Source organism: Tarenaya hassleriana, unplaced genomic scaffold, assembly GCF_000463585.1.
Source record: "Tarenaya hassleriana unplaced genomic scaffold, ASM46358v1 Cleome23, whole genome shotgun sequence".
Taxonomy (NCBI): Eukaryota; Viridiplantae; Streptophyta; class Magnoliopsida; order Brassicales; family Cleomaceae; genus Tarenaya; species Tarenaya hassleriana.
Window position 1 is genome coordinate 2427371 of NW_010965625.1, and position 16252 is coordinate 2443622.

A 16252-nucleotide genomic window follows, 5' to 3' on the forward strand; every position below is an offset into this window, starting at 1 on the left:
AAAGCCCTTTTTCTTGCAAGTGTCCCTTCGAACGAACTTGAACCAAACAAACAGCATAGTCTGAGAAATCTTGAAGGCAGAAATCGTAAAGCGCGAAGGAGATAAGAACTCGGGTTGGGTTTCTTGTTCAAATCCATGACTAGAACGCGAAGAAACACTATTTTCAGTAGGGCCAGGTTCCGAACCTCACCCCAACCCTCCGATTCGGTAAATCTCCTGCATTTTCTGTTTGTTTCCCGGGAAAATTATCGTTACAGTATGCCTCTGACCCTAAATTTCATTGAATTTATGATGCCCATGTGAGAAATTCTTGTTCTTTTCGTGAATATGGAGTGGTTCCTCAATTTTGAACTGTTTTTTTCCTGATCTTGAACACAGGACGACGTTAATGGAGGCTCTAGTTTCAAGGGAGGTGACAGGACACGTCACCAGAGCCCTGAAGCTCATGAGAAAGGTAGCGATGGAGGGTATGGCCTCCGGGAAAAGAGTCCAATTTTGGGGGAGAATGAAGCTGATAGTTCTGTAGATCGGTTAAAGTCTGATGCTTGTATTGTCTGTGATGGAAAAGACAACCAGCTACTGGTATGTAATGAAACCGGGTGTCCTGTCTCCATTCATCACAGATGTATGCCTGAAGAACCTGATTTCGATGAACTCGGGAACTTTTATTGCCCGTATTGTTGGTATAAGCAGCTAGTTGTGAAGTCTTTGAAGTTCCAGGAGAAGATTATGATGGCGGCTGAGGAGTGCGGGAAGGCGAGAGATATATCAGTAGGTGTAGATATGGCTGTAACGGTGGGTAGGAGTGGCAGGAAAACTGGGAATGTAATGGAGGTAGATATGTCCTTAGGTAGAATGGAGAATCTTAACCCTTGTGAGAATAGAGGGGAAGATGATGAATTAGGTCATCCATGTGCAGAGTTAGAGACAAACCAGCAAAATCAAACAGTGTTTGCTGAAATTCGTGCGCCGGGAGTTGCTAATAACGATGAAAGAGCTCAAGGGCAGGATTCTGATGTGGGTGAGGGGAAGAAGCGGCGTGGAAGACAAGGGAAGGGTTTGAGGAATGATGAAGAAGCAAAGGCAGACCTTGAACCATCTATTTCTTCCCCTATATCGACAAATAATGTTAACGAATCTGATACATCTGATCAAGAACGATCAAATGAAGCACGGTCTCGCCATGATCCTGCTGCTTCTCCAAAGGACCCTTTTTTTGGGCCTGAAAAATGTTCAAGAAGAAGCAAAAGTTACCAAGATAAAACTGCAACTGAGTGTTATGATCTCAGGCAAAGGTTGCTCATTCATTAAGTATATCACTTGCTGTTAATATATGCGAAGACAGTGCAATGGTTACTTGCTGTAAATTTCTCGAGAAAAGTGGCCGAGCCTAAAACTATTTCCCCCTTCAATTTTCAGGAAGGATAGTGCATACAATGACAAGAAGCGTAAGCGGCTGTTTTGGACGCCGGAAGAAGAAGAAACGCTTAGGGTATGATTATGAACTTGTGCATTGAACGCCCTTTTTCTTTTCCTTTTCTAGCTTTTCCGATATATTTTGATTTCTTTCCATGATACAATCTTTCTTAGCTTTCGGAGATTTGGATCATGGCACCGTTCTAGAGAACTTACGGCCGAACCCAATTGATCTAAGCTGGTGTGATCTATTCCTGAAAGATTTAATGCCAATTATGTCAGTCAGCTTGACAAGAACATTACAAGATAGATGTCTCCAAGTCTTGTTCTTCCCAGTAGCCCTCTGACTGCAATATAAAGTAGAGCCAGTTTTATTTGTCATTTCCATGGCTACTCTTGAGAAAACTAAACAGGGCAATGTTCTTAATTTAGATTCATGGGTTCATTGAGAAAAAGAACCAACCCAGTTCGATTCCCCACCTGGTGGGGTGGGTTCATTGAGCCATATGGGTTCATTGAGAAAACTTTTTTTTTTGCCGAGTGCAGGTTGCTGTAGAGAAATTCTTGTTCTTTTCGTGAATATTGAGTGGTTCCTCGATTTTGAACTGTTTTTCCTTATCTTGAACGCAGGACGACGTTAATGGAGGCTCTAGTTTCAAGGGAGGTGACAGGACACGTCACCAGAGCCCTGAAGGTCATGAGAAAGGTACCAATGGAGGATATGGTCTCCGGGAAAAGAGTCCAATTTTGGGGGAGAATGAAGCTGATAGTTCTGTAGATCGGTTAAAGTCTGATGCTTGTATTGTCTGTGATGGAAAAGACAACCAGCTGCTGGTATGTAATGAAACCGGGTGTCCTATCTCCATTCATCACAGATGTATGCCTGAAGAACCTGATTTCGATGAACTCGGGAACTTTTATTGCCCGTATTGTTGGTATAAACAGCTAGTTGTGAAGTCTTTGAAGTTGCAGGAGAAGATTATGATGGCAGCTGAGAAGTGTGAGAAGGCGAGAGTTATATCAGTAGGTGAAGATATGGCTGTAACGATGGATAAGAATGGCGGGAAAACTGGGAATGTGATGGAGGTAAATATGTCCTTAGGTAGAATGGAGAATCTTAACCCTTGTGAGAATAGAGGGGAAGATGATGAATTAGGTCATCCATGTGCGGAGTTAGAGACAAACCAGCAAAATCAGGCAGTTGCTGCTGAAATTCATGAGCCGGAAGTTGCTAGTAACGGTGAAAGAGCTCAAGGGCAGGATTCTGATGTGGGTAAGGGAAGAAGGCGGCGTAGAAAATCTGGTGGTCGACAGGAAAGAGGGGAGGAGGAGGAGGAGGAGGAGGAGAATGGAGATCAGTCTAATAGGCGGAAGATGAAGAAAACGATGAGGTCGAGAAAGAGCAAGAGAAGGGTTTGAGGAATGATGAAGAAGCAAAGTCAGACCTTGAAACATCTATTTCTTCCCCGATATCGACAACTAATGTTAACGAATCTGATACATCTGATCAAGAACGATCAAATGAAGCACGGTCTCGCCATGATCTTCCTGCTTCTCTAAAGGACCCTTTTTTTGGGCCTGAAAAATGTTAGAGAAGGTGTTCACCATCATCCATCTATGGCGCAGAGCCACATCTCTTACCGTCTTGTCTCTAAAGTGACGATCAATTGTAACATACATATAAACCTTCTCGTCGTCTGTATAGGTATCATGTGGAGAGAAGTATCTATAAATTCAAGTTGAATTCAATAAAGATACATAATTTCACCGATGTCTACGACGATCATTATACCAATATATACACAAAGGAGTGGGCATGGAAAGAATACAATGACAGTGACATTAAAATCAAATAAATATCCAAAAAGGTTCAATTCTAAATCACTACATCATATCATATGACAAATATGTTATCATATCAAGCATGTGAGCGCAGAAACTGAAAAGCATAACAAAAATCTCACAATAAAAAAATGAACAACCAAGTTAAAAACTTCAAGTTCAAGAACTCGTTATTCCGAAGAATCCATCTACTTCTTCTGGATCACAAGCCTCATTAGTGTTATTGAAAGGCAAGAATGCAAGGAGTGTGTCCAAGATCTCTTCCTTGAGGCATGGAACAGGAAGCGTCAGCTTTGTTTGCCCCGCAACTCCATTAGAAACGCTGAGGAAAGAAAACTCGTGAAAGCAAAGTCAGCAGCAACGGATGAAAAAAAAAGGGTTCAAACACAAAGAACGAGTATTCGTGCGAATGCAAATACCCATGGATCGATGAAATCAGCATGCTGACTTCACACATGAGACTGATGTTTGCTCCGGGCTGCAACATGACAAAGATCAGATTGGTCGTTTTTGTTATGTTTCAGTCTCGGTGAAATCCAAGCCAAGACAAGTAGCAAAAGGGTTTCGGTCTAAGAAAGCAGAATTTGATCTTACCTTTGAGCTGCGGAGATTCACGTCTATTTCATTTTGCATTTGATAAATTCTGGTAAAAGCCTCCCGTACCAGATCATTAGTGTCTGGATGAGCAGAATCATGGTTTCACATCGAAGTTGAATCATACATAAAGAAGAATTCGACAGTTTTTGATAATTCTTGACAAAATACCTAATTGGAAAGTGGAATCTGTTCCACAAGCATGAGAACTAATTAGTGCTGAATGGCCTTTATCTCCTAAAATGTGTTTCTCCTGCAGAAACCGAATATACTTCCTTTGTAAGTTTGGCTACATTTTAATGGAGATGATGTATATCATGAAAACACACAGTTCCTATTAAAATCACACAACACATTCACGGGGTTATGCTTGGTTTCGCAAAAAAGAGCGGTGGCGTAAAATAGAAACTTTTGAATGATGTGTAAAACGTTAGAGAAGGTGCTCACCATCATCCATCTATGGCGCAGAGCCACATCTCTTACCGTCTTGTCTCTAAAGTGACGACCAATTGCAGCATACATATAAACCTTCTCATCGTCTACATAGGTATCATGTGGAGAGAAATATCTGCAAATTCAATTTGAATTCAATAAAGATACAGAATTTCATTTGCGTCTACGATGATCATTATACCAATATATACACAACATACAGGATACACGAACATTTGTAGAATCATCTAACACTTTGCCTAAAAAACCAGGAAAAAGGATCAAAAAAGAAGGATTTGACACTCAAAGTAAGAAACAAAGGCAAAAACCACATCAACTCTCCATCAGAAGCGCACGGATTTCAACACAGACTTGAAAGATCCAAGAAACAATCGGCCTTCGATATGAAACACGGATTCAGAATCGCAAATCACCCAAAAGGATCTCACGTCAAAGTACACAACTACGCGTGTATATACAATCATACAATAGAGAGGGAAATACCTGGCGATGAGATCCTCCAACGATTTCTGCTCAGCAGCGGACCAGTGAACTGAGATTCTCGGATTGTGAATCAGTCCCGAGGTAGATGGATTTTGTCCTGACATCACTTCCCGCTTGATGGAGCATAACAACGGTTTAGGGTTTTAGCTAGGGTTAATCACACACCCCCAAAAAAATTTAGAATGATCAAAAGTCATATCTATATATATATATAGAAAAATCCAAAAAATATGCAACAACAAAACACAAGCAATGATGTGTATAGAGTACAATATTCCACTTGAATGCATTGAGTAGGACACGTATCTAATTAACCCTAATCAAATTTTTTTGCACGACATAATACGAGATTAATTAGATATGTATATATATATATATATATTACCTGGAGATGACTAACGACGTTGTGACGGGTGAGAGATTGAACATCTATAATCTCAAGAATCCGATCGGTTCTCTTATTCCCATCTATGTTTGGCCTTTTTACAAAAATACGCCATGTGTCACATTAATATTAATTTCGACGGTACGTCTGAAAAAAAACTTTATTTTTTACAAATTATACACCAATTTTTAAGTAAAAAGTCTAAAATATCCATATATATAGAATTTCCACGACACCCTTTATTTATATTTGATTAAAAAAACGTATATGGTAAACTCTTTATTTTACGTAGATATAGATATCCTTTATTTTTTAATACCTTTATTTTTTAATTAAAATAAAAAACTATTGATATAATTTTTTGTATGAAAATTGTTATGCTGAGTATTTATACATTATATTTCAAAGTTTACATAGTTTTCAACTAACAATCATAAAATAATATACAAATAAACCCACAATTTATTAAAAAAACTATAATTGAAAACGATTATAAAAAAAAATAAAAGAACATCAAATTTCTAATTCTAAGCGACCTTAAAAAATAGTTAGCTAATACCGTTTGTATGAACGAATTTCCACTTAAAAAATTATTTTTTCAATATTTACATTAATACAACAATAAAATAGTTAGATATGGAGATTTAATCTACATTTTAATACAAAATGATCATTTTTATTTCTCTTTCTCTGTAGTTGTTCACTCTCTCGTTGTTCTTCTTGAGGATTTTGAGATGATAGATTTCTCTTTAGTTATCATTTCGGAATAGACGCCGATTTCAAATGTTTTTATTTCTCTTCCTCTGTATTCATTCACTCTCTCGTTGTTCTTCTTTTTCGTTTTTGGTCCTATATTATGAGATATTAACAAATATAGTGCTACTATTTTCGAACATTCATGTCAAGCCTCATATCTTATGGATTTTACATATCAGCCCCCTTTCCTTTCATGCCATCTTCTTCTGTTCGGATGTGGAGGTGATTAAAGTACAATCCAACGATGGAAAGAATACAATGACAGTGACATTAGAATCAAATAAATATCCAAAAAGATTCAATCTCTAAATCTAAATCACTACATCAGATTACATCAGATCATATGACAAACAAAAGCATAACAAAAATCTCTCGTGCTCTAGATATCACAATCAAAAAATGAATAAATAAATTAAAAAATTCAAGTTCAAGAACTAGCTATTCCGAAAAATCCTCTACTTCTTCTGGATTGTAGGCCTCATTAGTGTTATTGAAAGGCAAGAATGCAAGGAGTGTGTCCAAGATCTCTTCCTTGAGGCATGGAACAGGAAGCGTCAGCTTTGTTTGCCCCGCAACTCCATTAGAAACGCTGAGGAAAGAAAACTCGTGAAAGCAAAGTCAGCAGCAACGGATGAAAAAAAAAGGGTTCAAACACAAAGAACGAGTATTCGTGCGAATGCAAATACCCATGGATCGATGAAATCAGCATGCTGACTTCACACATGAGACTGATGTTTGCTCCGGGCTGCAACATGACAAAGATCAGATTGGTCGTTTTTGTTATGTTTCAGTCTCGGTGAAATCCAAGCCAAGACAAGTAGCAAAAGGGTTTCGGTCTAAGAAAGCAGAATTTGATCTTACCTTTGAGCTGCGGAGATTCACGTCTATTTCATTTTGCATTTGATAAATTCTGGTAAAAGCCTCCCGTACCAGATCATTAGTGTCTGGATGAGCAGAATCATGGTTTCACATCGAAGTTGAATCATACATAAAGAAGAATTCGACAGTTTTTGATAATTCTTGACAAAATACCTAATTGGAAAGTGGAATCTGTTCCACAAGCATGAGAACTAATTAGTGCCGAATGGCCTTTATCTCCTAAAATGTGTTTCTCCTGCAGAAACCGAATATACTTCCTTTGTAAGTTTGGCTACATTTTAATGGAGATGATGTATATCATGAAAACACACAGTTCCTATTAAAATCACACAACACATTCACGGGGTTATGCTTGGTTTCGCAAAAAAGAGCGGTGGCGTAAAATAGAAACTTTTGAACGATGTGTAAAGCGTTAGAGAAGGTGCTCACCATCATCCATCTATGGCGCAGAGCCACATCTCTTACCGTCTTATCTCTAAAGTGACGACCAATTGCAGCATACATATAAACCTTCTCATAGTCTGTATAGGTATCATGTGGAGAGAAGTATCTGCAAATTCAAGTTGAATTCAATAAAGATACATAATTTCACCAGTGTCTACGATGATTATTATACCAATATACACATAACATATATGATACATGAACAGTTACAGAATCATCTAACACTTTACATAAAGAACCAGAAAAAAAAAGATCAAAAGAGCAGGTTTTGACACTCAAAGCAAGAAACAAACACAAAAACCACATAAACCCTCCATGAGAAGCGCATGGATTTCAACAAAGACTTGAAAGATCCAAGAAACAATCGCCCTTCGATATGAAACACGGATTCAGAATTGCAAACTACCCAAAAGGATCTCACGTCTAGGTACACAACTATGCGTGTATATACAATCATACAATAGAGAGAGAAATACCTGGCGATGAGATTCTCCAACGATTTCTGCTCAGCAGCGGACCAGTGAACTGAGATTCCCGGATTGTGAATGAGCCCCGAAATAGATTGATTTTGTCCTGACATCACTTCCAGTTTGACGGAGCAGGAGAACGGTTTAGAGTTTTAGCTAGGGTTAATCACACACCCCAAAAAATTTAGAATGGTCAAAAGTCATATATATATATAGAAAAATCCCTAAAATACGCCATATGTCACATTAATATTAATTTCAATGGTACATCGGTAAAAAAGCTTTGAATTGTTTTTACAAATTATACATTAATTTTTAAGTAAAAAATCTAAAATATCCATATATATCAAATCTCCAAAATACTCTTTATTTTTATTTGATTAAAAAAATGTATGATGTTAAACTCTTTATTTTACGTAGATACGATAGGGATGACCACGGATCGGATATTCGGGATTTTCGAGATATCTGTATCCGTATCCGATCTGTAAAAATATATAATTTTATTATTTGTATACGATCCGTATATTTCGAATATTCATATTTTCGGATATCCGAAAAAATAAGGGATATTTGCGAATATTTGTATCCGAATTAAAATATGAAAAAAATAAAAAATAAAATTAAGAAAAGAAACTAAAAAGCAAACAAAATTCGCTAATGTTCAGTGTTTCAATAAACAAATTGTCAAAATTCATAGAACAAGTTGAAGAATGCACACCAATGATAGTTTGTTCGTCCCTTCTATAAAGAGATACGATACTTAGACATTACTCATCCCTTCCAGAGAAATATCTATGAAAGAGAATTTCTGAAAAAAACAATGACAACAAAACAAATAATATTTATCCTTAATGCAAAATCTACTCACCCAAAAATAAAAACTGAAGTAGCAGAATTGTAAATCTCCCAAAAGCAAGATGGCGAATGATAAGGAAAGAGAGTAGGAGAGGATGGTGATTAATTTGAGTTTTTGACCTTTTGTCAAGAAAAACCCTAATATATTTTTATTATTTCCCAAAATAACCCCTGAAATATAAATTATTTATTAAATTATCCTATATTTAATAATTTTATTAAAAATACGTATCCGACAAATATTTTTAAACCAATATCCGTATCCGATCCGTAAACTCTGGATATCCGAATTTTCGGTTCGGATACAAATCAGATAACGGATCTATCGGTTCGATTTTTTCGGATATTATGCCCACCCCTAACTATATATCAATTAAGCAAAAAACAAGAAAACATTGGCAAACGGACGTTTTTTTTTGTCAAGCAAACGGACATATATTATAATTTAATAAAATTTAATCATATACTTGAAATTCCTAAAAAAGGATTTAACCGTACACTTACGTAAAAGAGGTAAAACGATGGTGGAAGTCTATTTTGTTGATGACCTCTCAATGGAGCTTTTACTTAGGAGGTCAGTGGTGAGGGAAGAGTAGTTGATGTTTGGTCTGAGAGGGGTGATCCCCATAGGGTTAATCGAATGGTGGTTAGGTATTTCGAATTTGAATAGATATTTTAGTAATATCTCGAATTTGAATAGATAAAATAGAAAATATAATTTTAAAATAAAAAATGTCATTGGATAAATTTAATTATTTTTTAATAAAATTTATTGTTATTTTAGTAATATCTCGAATTTCAATAGATATTTTTAATAAAATTTATTGTTATTTTAGTAATATCTCGAATTTTAATAGATAAACTATAGAAAAATATACCTTGAAAAAAAAACCGTAGAAAAATATAAAAGTATAATTTCACATTATAATACAGTAAAAAAAATTTTGGTCCAAAGAAACTTGGGGGAAAATCTGCATCTAACCAAAGATTCACAAATTATTCTACAGTTTGATCATAAACTTCTCCTCTTTTGAGAAAAAAACTGTCATTTTTTTTCTGTTAAATTCTGAAAAAGTTTCACCCAATATTTCACACTATTTTTAATTATAAACGATTTTTTTATTGTGAATAATTCTCATTATTTAACCTAAATTATTTGTCTAAATTAATTAAATTTCAACTTATTTAAATAGTTAATCAAATTGAAACTTATAGATCACTGACTTAATTTCCAATCATTTCATTAAAGAATTCAAATCATATTTTAGGAACGAGAGGTCATTGGATTCAAGATCAATGGGCCTCATATATAGCCCGTAGGCCCAAGTCATCTGAAAAATCTCAGCCGTCAAAACAGGTCCAATTTAAGTGCATCGTGACCGTTGATCTAAGAGCCTTAGGGTTTTGCTTATTTAGACGCCTCTTTACTCTTTAGTCTCTCCTTCTCGCCACTCACTCATCGTCTTCAAGCCCGGCCGGCATCACCAATGGTAAGGTTTCAGCTTCATATCTCCCTTTGTGTTCGGCCATGGCTTTTCCTTGATCTTACACCCATTTTCTCTGTGGACAAGTTGCATTCGTTGTTCATTTCGTGTATATTTCTTTGCATCACTCTTTTTTTTTGGTTGTATATTCTTCGGTGTATGCAACAGTTGAAGCTTTGTTCCGATTCCTTTTTGGTTGTTTTCTGATGTCGTTTTCTCCTAACTTAACATGATTTTTCTCTCCCTTTGGAGTGTGCTTGATATACGAAAAAGTTGCAGCGTTTTATTGTTTTAGTGAATATATAGCTTGATTTACTACACTAGAGGTCCAGAACTCTTTAGATGCGAAATTCGCCATCTGGGTTTTACTTTTTTTCTGAAATAAAGGTTGAAAAATAGGGGATTTCGATTTGGGTTTTCATATTCAGATGCAGGGATCACCTTAAATCTTTGTGGTTTTTTTATTACAAGCTAATGCCGGTTTGAGATTTCTGCTTTAGGTGTTCGTGAAATCCCAGAAGTCGAAGGCTTACTTCAAGAGGTATCAAGTGAAGTACAAGAGAAGGCGAGGTATACGTTGTGCTGTTCTCTTTCCTCGGATGCTTTGGTTGCTCAAGTTTCCGGACCTTATGAAATGCTGTAATGTCTTTTGTATTCTGTTTAGATGGCAAGACTGATTATCGGGCGAGGATCCGCCTGATCAACCAAGACAAGAACAAGTACAACACTCCGAAGTATCGGTTTGTTGTTAGATTCGTATCCTTTTCCACTGAGAATTTGCTCAAGTCGAAGTATCGGGTCGTTGGTTGTTATTATGCAAGTTCAAACTACAATCGCCTGGCTAAAGGGATTTGTATTTCTGCTTCAATTGTGCTTTTTTATTCCGGATATTCATACTATCTATCATACAGTTTCTACCTTATACTAGTAAATGAATATTAAGTTGTTTGTAGGAGTATAGCCAGTTGATTTTAATGCGAACAGCTATGATATGAACTAGAGCTTTAGTGTGACCGTTGTATATGATTTGCTAAAAGTGGAATATAACATTGGTTTTGTCTTTGACTCAATCTTAAAGACCAACAAAGACATTGTTGCACAAATTGTGTCAGCAACCATAGCTGGTGATGTTGTTCTTGCTGCTGCTTATGCACATGAGCTGCCTCGTTATGGTCTTGAAGTTGGTCTTACCAATTATGCGGCCGGTATGTTTTGATTAAACCTATGTTTCGAGTTTGTTGAAATTTTATATGTTACATTTTAGGAGCTGGATTTTCTTACGAGTGTTTTGGGTTAAACCAGCTTACTGCACTGGCCTTCTCTTGGCCCGTCGTGTGCTCAAGATGTTGGAAATGGATTCCGAGTACGAGGGCAACACCGAGGTATGTGCTTGCTTGTCTCAAATTTCTCGGTGGAGGAAGCTTGTGTTTTCATCTTTCTGGTTTTGTGCTGAAATTTCATTTTTCATTAGGCAACCGGAGAGGATTTCTCCGTGGAACCAACCGATACTAGGCGACCCTTCCGTGCTCTTCTTGACGTTGGACTTCTGAGGACCACGACAGGCAATCGTATCTTCGGTGCCCTCAAGGTATGTAATGATCATCTGATTTATATGTTGATGTATCTTTTTTTATTGTCTCTCTGCTAGGGCCGAAAAATCCCCAAATTTTGGGTACTCAATTCGATATCTGAAATTCGGGTACCTAGGCACTAGAAGTCTAGAACTAGGTGAGATGAGGTTGGATTTTAACGAGATGAAAACAGATTTTAGTGATAAGAAAACCCAGAGAATCGGGTTTGAGTTTGGGTAATTGGGTCTAATATTGGATACTTGTATGAACAGTAAAATGCTTGCCTTTTGAACTCATACATGAACTGTTTTCTTGTGCAACTTCCTCGTATTCAAGGGTGCTTTGGATGGAGGACTCGACATCCCCCACAGCGACAAGAGATTCGCGGGTTTCAACAAAGAAACCAAACAACTTGATGCCGAAACCCACCGAAACTACATCTTCGGTGGCCATGTTGGGAGTTACATGAAGGTAATGTCTCGAAAATGTTAATGTAAGAAACGATTTTACGGTTTTGAGTTGAAACAGACAAAGATGACAACTTTTTACAACAGCTCATGATGGAAGATGAGCCAGAGAAATACCAATCTCACTTCAGTGAGTACGCAAAGAAAGGGATCGAGGCCGATAACCTAGAGGCCTTGTACAAAAAGGTCCATGCTGCTATTCGGGCAGACCCCACCTTGAAGAAATCCGACAAGCCTGCTCCTACAGAACACAAGAGGTAATAAAAAAGAAAAAGACAAGGAGAACCGTTAATTTTGTTTAATCTTGGAGAAACTTAGTCTTGGATTTCGATTCGGTTTGATTTACAGGTACAACTTGAAGAAACTCACTTACGAGGAGAGGAAGGCAAGATTGATCGAGAGATTGAAGGCGTTGAACTCTGGAGCTGGAGCTGGTGATGACGATGATGATGATGAAGATGACGAGTAAATCGATCAAACCTTCATCTTGGTTTCGGTTGTAGTTTTCTTCTCTATCTCAAGAACTGTGACAAGTTCTTCCCATTTCAGACACAAAAAGGACAGTTCTTTTTTGTTGTTTCACATTTTTTGGCTTATGGAGGATTACATGTAAGACGTTAACGGTTTTGTTTGTAATCCATTTGACTATTTCCTATTCTCTAATAGATTATAGAAGCTTAAAAACATAGTCTTTATGTCAATTTCGTTATTCAACAAACAATTGACAAATGGGATTTTCTTTGGAAGCCGAATTTGATGAACAGAGATGAAGAGTTTTTGAAAGTCATGGTCAAGCCCTGCCAAAATCCGAATCATAGACAAAAGGGTACATTGTCATTTCTGCACATGATGGAGTTTTCCGCTACTCGCAAGAGCTTACAAGTTAAAACTTCAAAGTACTCAATCAAACAAGGCAACTTCAAATCAAAACAATGAGCAAAAAAAAAAAAGTTTTTTTGAACTTGAAGGAGCTATTGATCTGTCATGACTCATCATCACCATAATCCTCATCTTCATCGAAATCTTTAACCTTTACATCGGCATCTTCTCCAAACTGGATGCAGTTGTCGATTTCAGACAGTACATATTGTATGCTGCCCATGAAAAACACTTGTTATCATCAGACTTTCTGTCAACCCGAGAACACAAAAGCCGAAAGCCAGTGGAGATATATAAATAAAGACGCTACGTACCTCCGCTCTTTCCTCAGGTCGAGCGGTATGAAACTCACCATGCTATACTCTTCCACCTACCACACGAAGAAAAGAACAACACACTCTTGATTCGTTATGTAAGAACACAGATGAACAAGCAAAACTCTACTCCATGATGTGATATCCCTTGTCAACCATGAAAATGCATGCTTTGAAAAGCATTTTAGTCAAGAACAGGTGAATGCAAAGATGAGAGTATTCGCCTAGCAATTCAACGGTACAAAATGCTTTTGATTAGATTCTATCCATCGTCAGAGATCATCCAAGAAGCCATTTCGACCACAAGTGTCTTACGACGAGCATGCAGATATTGAAAAGAAAAGAAGACAGGCAGAACCAATGATCATCCAACGAAACGATGAAGAAACTATCGCATACCATTTCAATCAAAGATTTGTTCAACTTCGCGAATTGGGGAGCCATCCGTTTGTTCAACTCCGACAACAATGCCCGAGGCTCTGGATCCAAGTAGCTAGATACCGAGTAAGTAACCGAAGCAGATATTAGAACTTCAAAACTGAACAAAAAAAGGAAAAATCACAGCAAACAATTGGGAAGAGATAAAGGAAGACAAGACTCACTCTTCAATGTCTCTTTTATCCTTCAGGAGATCCATCTTTGAGAGGATATTGACATGAGGCAGTTCAAGTTGGATCATCGCAGAAAGAGACGCCATACAACCGCTTATAAACTTGGTTACATCTGTTACAAACTGACCCAAAGGACAACTCTTCCATCAGCGCAAATGGGTTCATGAAACTTCCGAAAAAGCATAAAGAAAAGAGTGAGAAAGAGGGGAAAATTAAAAAACCGAACAAACCTGTGAATCGAGCAAGTAAACAGCACAAACATTGAAGTTCTTCTGCTTCAAATGCTCCACAAAGTTCTTGAGTACAGGCACATGCGTGAAGAGTTCTATTTGGCCTAAAACCAAGAACAGAAAACGGATGGTCTTACAAACAAAAAACCCGAAATATTATCAGAGATGCATATGTAGAAAAAGCATAACTCATGTAAGAGCACCATAAGAATCACCTGGGCAATCAAAAACTAGGTAGTCATCATCTCTATAGTTCTCCAATTCTTCGTCTAGCCAATCATGTAAGCTGTCCTCGAGGTACCTAAGAATCAAGGTCAAGGCTCTTCCTTTCTCCATCTAATAGGTTCGTTCGCATATAATAAGCATATAAAAACGGCCTCTTTTCCACAAATACTAATAAATTCACAAGTACGCTAATACGAAAACAAAAGAAAAAGGATACTCCATGCAGTACATGAGACCGCCATTGGGGCCGAGACTCAGCTCCTCCATGACATCTTCCAAAGAAACGAGTTCCCGGATATCTACAAACAGTTTGCCACCAAGCTTCAGTGAAACAAAATATAACAAAGTGAATGACACTATGAACGAAAGCAGCAGCAGATAACTCACCCATAGCCACGGGATAATTGAAGATCTCGGCAGCAGGATCAAGGTTAACGATATGCATCGTTCGCCCGACGGTTTCACAGTGTTGATACAAAGAAGAGCAGTAAGTCGACTGGTTCAGGAAAAGAACCCGTTAGCCGGAACATCCGATAACTTAAACTATACAATCTTATCCAATTCGTTTGCAACAACAAAACCCAACATTGTAACTCGCAAGTCGAAACAAAATGAAAAAGACTGAGTTTTCTGCCATGGAAACCGAACCTTTCCGCTGCCCGCAGGCCCGATAACGAGCTGTGCATAACCCATCGATGAACTATCTCCAAGAAAAAGGGCTATCTTTTCCGACAACTCAGATGAAGCAAATCGAGTAGAGGATCCTAAAAGACGAGAGGATTGCCACGGTAACGTAAGCAGTGCACCAAACGCCCAGACCGAACAGTAGTCTCAAGATGTCACAGGAACCCATAAACCGGAAGCGGTCAACAACAACATTGCAATGCCTGAATTACCATTCGAACATCAACATCTCGTTGTAAGGATCTTTTCACTATGGAAACATAAATATGATAAACCAAATTTATCAACATAAATCGAAAGACAAAACTTCGATGCAATAAACCAGGAACTTTCGATGAGGGTATAAGATTTAGGGTTTAAAAGTTGCCTAAACCCATTATCATACATCATACTACAGAAGAGAAGAACCCTAACCCGTGATTTTTTTTTTCTAAAAAAAGGTCAATAAGACGAAATTTCTGCGGCAAACGTGCAATAAGGCAAAGAAAAAAATCGTGAGCTTCGGACGAAAAGATCAAACAAGCGCCGACAAAAATTTCCAAGCTTGAAGGGGAAACGAAAACAGGATAAGACAAAGATCGGAAACCCAAGAGCAGAAACTCCGAACTAGAGAAGCAGAAAATGCAAGATGATCAAAGCACGTCCACCTCTTTTCGGGTTTTTTTTTATTCCCCTTTTCCCTCTGATTTTAATTTCTCTGGGCAGATAAAGACGCGAGAGAGAGAGAAAGAAAGAAAGACCTGTTCCATCAATCAAGAGCAAACAAACCGCGTGTATCATGTGGGCTTAAGGGAGTTTGGTTAGCACTGCTGCTGTTAGCTTGGCCGTTTCGGTTCGGTTACTTGCAATCGAACGACACCGAATAAAAAAATATGGTATTTTTTTTATAAAATTTTTAAATATTAATTTTGAAAAATTGAAATTTTCAAAACTAAAAAAACCGAATTAAAAAAACCCGAAAAATTAATTTTTTTTAAATATATTTTTTAATAACATCGTTTTTCGCAAATGTAAATTTTAACCTTAGTACATAATTATATTTTAAAATTTTTATTTAAAACCAATCACATGTATTTTAGTTTAAATTTAACCAAAATTGAATTAGATAGAAAACAAAAAAACAAAACTGGATTAAAATATTAATAAAATCTGAAAATATACACTTATCATTAAAAAAGAGTATTATTCAAAATATACTTTTATTAATAAA

General features: G+C 37.2%; 5 protein-coding genes across 7 annotated transcripts; 2 read left to right on the plus strand and 3 right to left on the minus strand.

Moving 5' to 3' along the window:
* The first annotated feature begins 49 nt into the window (after positions 1-49).
* LOC104815384 lies at positions 50-3183 on the plus strand. Its single transcript, XM_010543758.1, has 4 exons — positions 50-207; positions 379-1295; positions 1420-1492; positions 2047-3183. The coding sequence occupies exons 1-4, from the start codon at positions 136-138 to the stop codon at positions 2833-2835; spliced, it is 1851 nt and encodes a 616-aa protein (XP_010542060.1). The 5' UTR covers positions 50-135; the 3' UTR covers positions 2836-3183.
* Positions 3184-3190: 7 nt separating this feature from the next.
* On the minus strand, positions 3191-4943 carry LOC104815385. The gene is made up of 6 exons (XM_010543759.2): positions 4789-4943; positions 4300-4420; positions 4024-4105; positions 3853-3935; positions 3678-3736; positions 3191-3580 (listed from the first exon to the last, which is right to left on the minus strand). Exons 1-6 carry the CDS (start codon positions 4890-4892, stop codon positions 3418-3420), a joined length of 612 nt encoding a protein of 203 aa, XP_010542061.1. The 5' UTR covers positions 4893-4943; the 3' UTR covers positions 3191-3417.
* Positions 4944-6176: 1233 nt separating this feature from the next.
* On the minus strand, positions 6177-7885 carry LOC104815386. The gene is made up of 6 exons (XM_010543760.1): positions 7729-7885; positions 7238-7358; positions 6962-7043; positions 6791-6873; positions 6616-6674; positions 6177-6518 (listed from the first exon to the last, which is right to left on the minus strand). The coding sequence occupies exons 1-6, from the start codon at positions 7830-7832 to the stop codon at positions 6368-6370; spliced, it is 600 nt and encodes a 199-aa protein (XP_010542062.1). The 5' UTR covers positions 7833-7885; the 3' UTR covers positions 6177-6367.
* A 2101-nt stretch (positions 7886-9986) lies between these two features.
* Positions 9987-12787, plus strand: LOC104815387 (60S ribosomal protein L5-1-like). Its single transcript, XM_010543762.1, has 9 exons — positions 9987-10067; positions 10562-10631; positions 10726-10817; positions 11140-11266; positions 11364-11443; positions 11533-11649; positions 11969-12103; positions 12187-12356; positions 12448-12787. The coding sequence occupies exons 1-9, from the start codon at positions 10065-10067 to the stop codon at positions 12566-12568; spliced, it is 915 nt and encodes a 304-aa protein (XP_010542064.1). The 5' UTR covers positions 9987-10064; the 3' UTR covers positions 12569-12787.
* Positions 12788-12889: 102 nt separating this feature from the next.
* On the minus strand, positions 12890-15776 carry LOC104815388 (GPN-loop GTPase 3). 3 transcript variants are annotated; one of them, XM_010543765.1, is made up of 10 exons: positions 15690-15776; positions 15007-15245; positions 14746-14854; positions 14576-14657; positions 14349-14434; positions 14134-14237; positions 13895-14025; positions 13692-13785; positions 13293-13348; positions 12890-13193 (listed from the first exon to the last, which is right to left on the minus strand). In XM_010543765.1, the coding sequence occupies exons 2-10, from the start codon at positions 15049-15051 to the stop codon at positions 13082-13084; spliced, it is 819 nt and encodes a 272-aa protein (XP_010542067.1). In that variant the 5' UTR covers positions 15052-15245; positions 15690-15776; the 3' UTR covers positions 12890-13081. The 3 variants fall into 3 exon arrangements, with proteins under 3 accessions (XP_010542067.1, XP_010542066.1, XP_010542068.1); XM_010543764.2 differs by having other exon boundaries at positions 15457-15722; XM_010543766.2 differs by having other exon boundaries at positions 15629-15695.
* Between the last annotated feature and the right edge of the window lie 476 nt (positions 15777-16252).

What these genes read in the sequence shown, in the direction of transcription:
- LOC104815384 (XM_010543758.1), top strand. Translation starts at nt 136, where the DNA reads ATGACTAGAACGCGAAGAAACACTATTTTCAGTAGGGCCAGGTTCCGA. An exon ending in CACCCCAACCCTCCGATTCG is followed by an intron (nt 208 to 378) that starts GTAAATCTCCTG and finishes TCTTGAACACAG; the next exon opens with GACGACGTTAATGGAGGCTC. An exon ending in TGTTATGATCTCAGGCAAAG is followed by an intron (nt 1,296 to 1,419) that starts GTTGCTCATTCA and finishes TTCAATTTTCAG; the next exon opens with GAAGGATAGTGCATACAATG.
- LOC104815385 (XM_010543759.2), bottom strand. Translation starts at nt 4,892, where the DNA reads ATGTCAGGACAAAATCCATCTACCTCGGGACTGATTCACAATCCGAGA. An exon ending in TTGGAGGATCTCATCGCCAG is followed by an intron (nt 4,421 to 4,788) that starts GTATTTCCCTCT and finishes TTGAATTTGCAG; the next exon opens with ATATTTCTCTCCACATGATA. An exon ending in AGATTCCACTTTCCAATTAG is followed by an intron (nt 3,936 to 4,023) that starts GTATTTTGTCAA and finishes CTGCTCATCCAG; the next exon opens with ACACTAATGATCTGGTACGG.
- LOC104815386 (XM_010543760.1), bottom strand. Translation starts at nt 7,832, where the DNA reads ATGTCAGGACAAAATCAATCTATTTCGGGGCTCATTCACAATCCGGGA. An exon ending in TTGGAGAATCTCATCGCCAG is followed by an intron (nt 7,359 to 7,728) that starts GTATTTCTCTCT and finishes TTGAATTTGCAG; the next exon opens with ATACTTCTCTCCACATGATA. An exon ending in TGCGCCATAGATGGATGATG is followed by an intron (nt 7,044 to 7,237) that starts GTGAGCACCTTC and finishes CGGTTTCTGCAG; the next exon opens with GAGAAACACATTTTAGGAGA.
- LOC104815387 (XM_010543762.1), top strand. An exon ending in GTATCTTCGGTGCCCTCAAG is followed by an intron (nt 11,650 to 11,968) that starts GTATGTAATGAT and finishes CTCGTATTCAAG; the next exon opens with GGTGCTTTGGATGGAGGACT. An exon ending in ATGTTGGGAGTTACATGAAG is followed by an intron (nt 12,104 to 12,186) that starts GTAATGTCTCGA and finishes TTTTTACAACAG; the next exon opens with CTCATGATGGAAGATGAGCC.
- LOC104815388 (XM_010543765.1), bottom strand. Translation starts at nt 15,051, where the DNA reads ATGGGTTATGCACAGCTCGTTATCGGGCCTGCGGGCAGCGGAAAG. An exon ending in GATAAAAGAGACATTGAAGA is followed by an intron (nt 13,786 to 13,894) that starts GTGAGTCTTGTC and finishes CTCGGTATCTAG; the next exon opens with CTACTTGGATCCAGAGCCTC. An exon ending in ACAAATCTTTGATTGAAATG is followed by an intron (nt 13,349 to 13,691) that starts GTATGCGATAGT and finishes TTCGTGTGGTAG; the next exon opens with GTGGAAGAGTATAGCATGGT.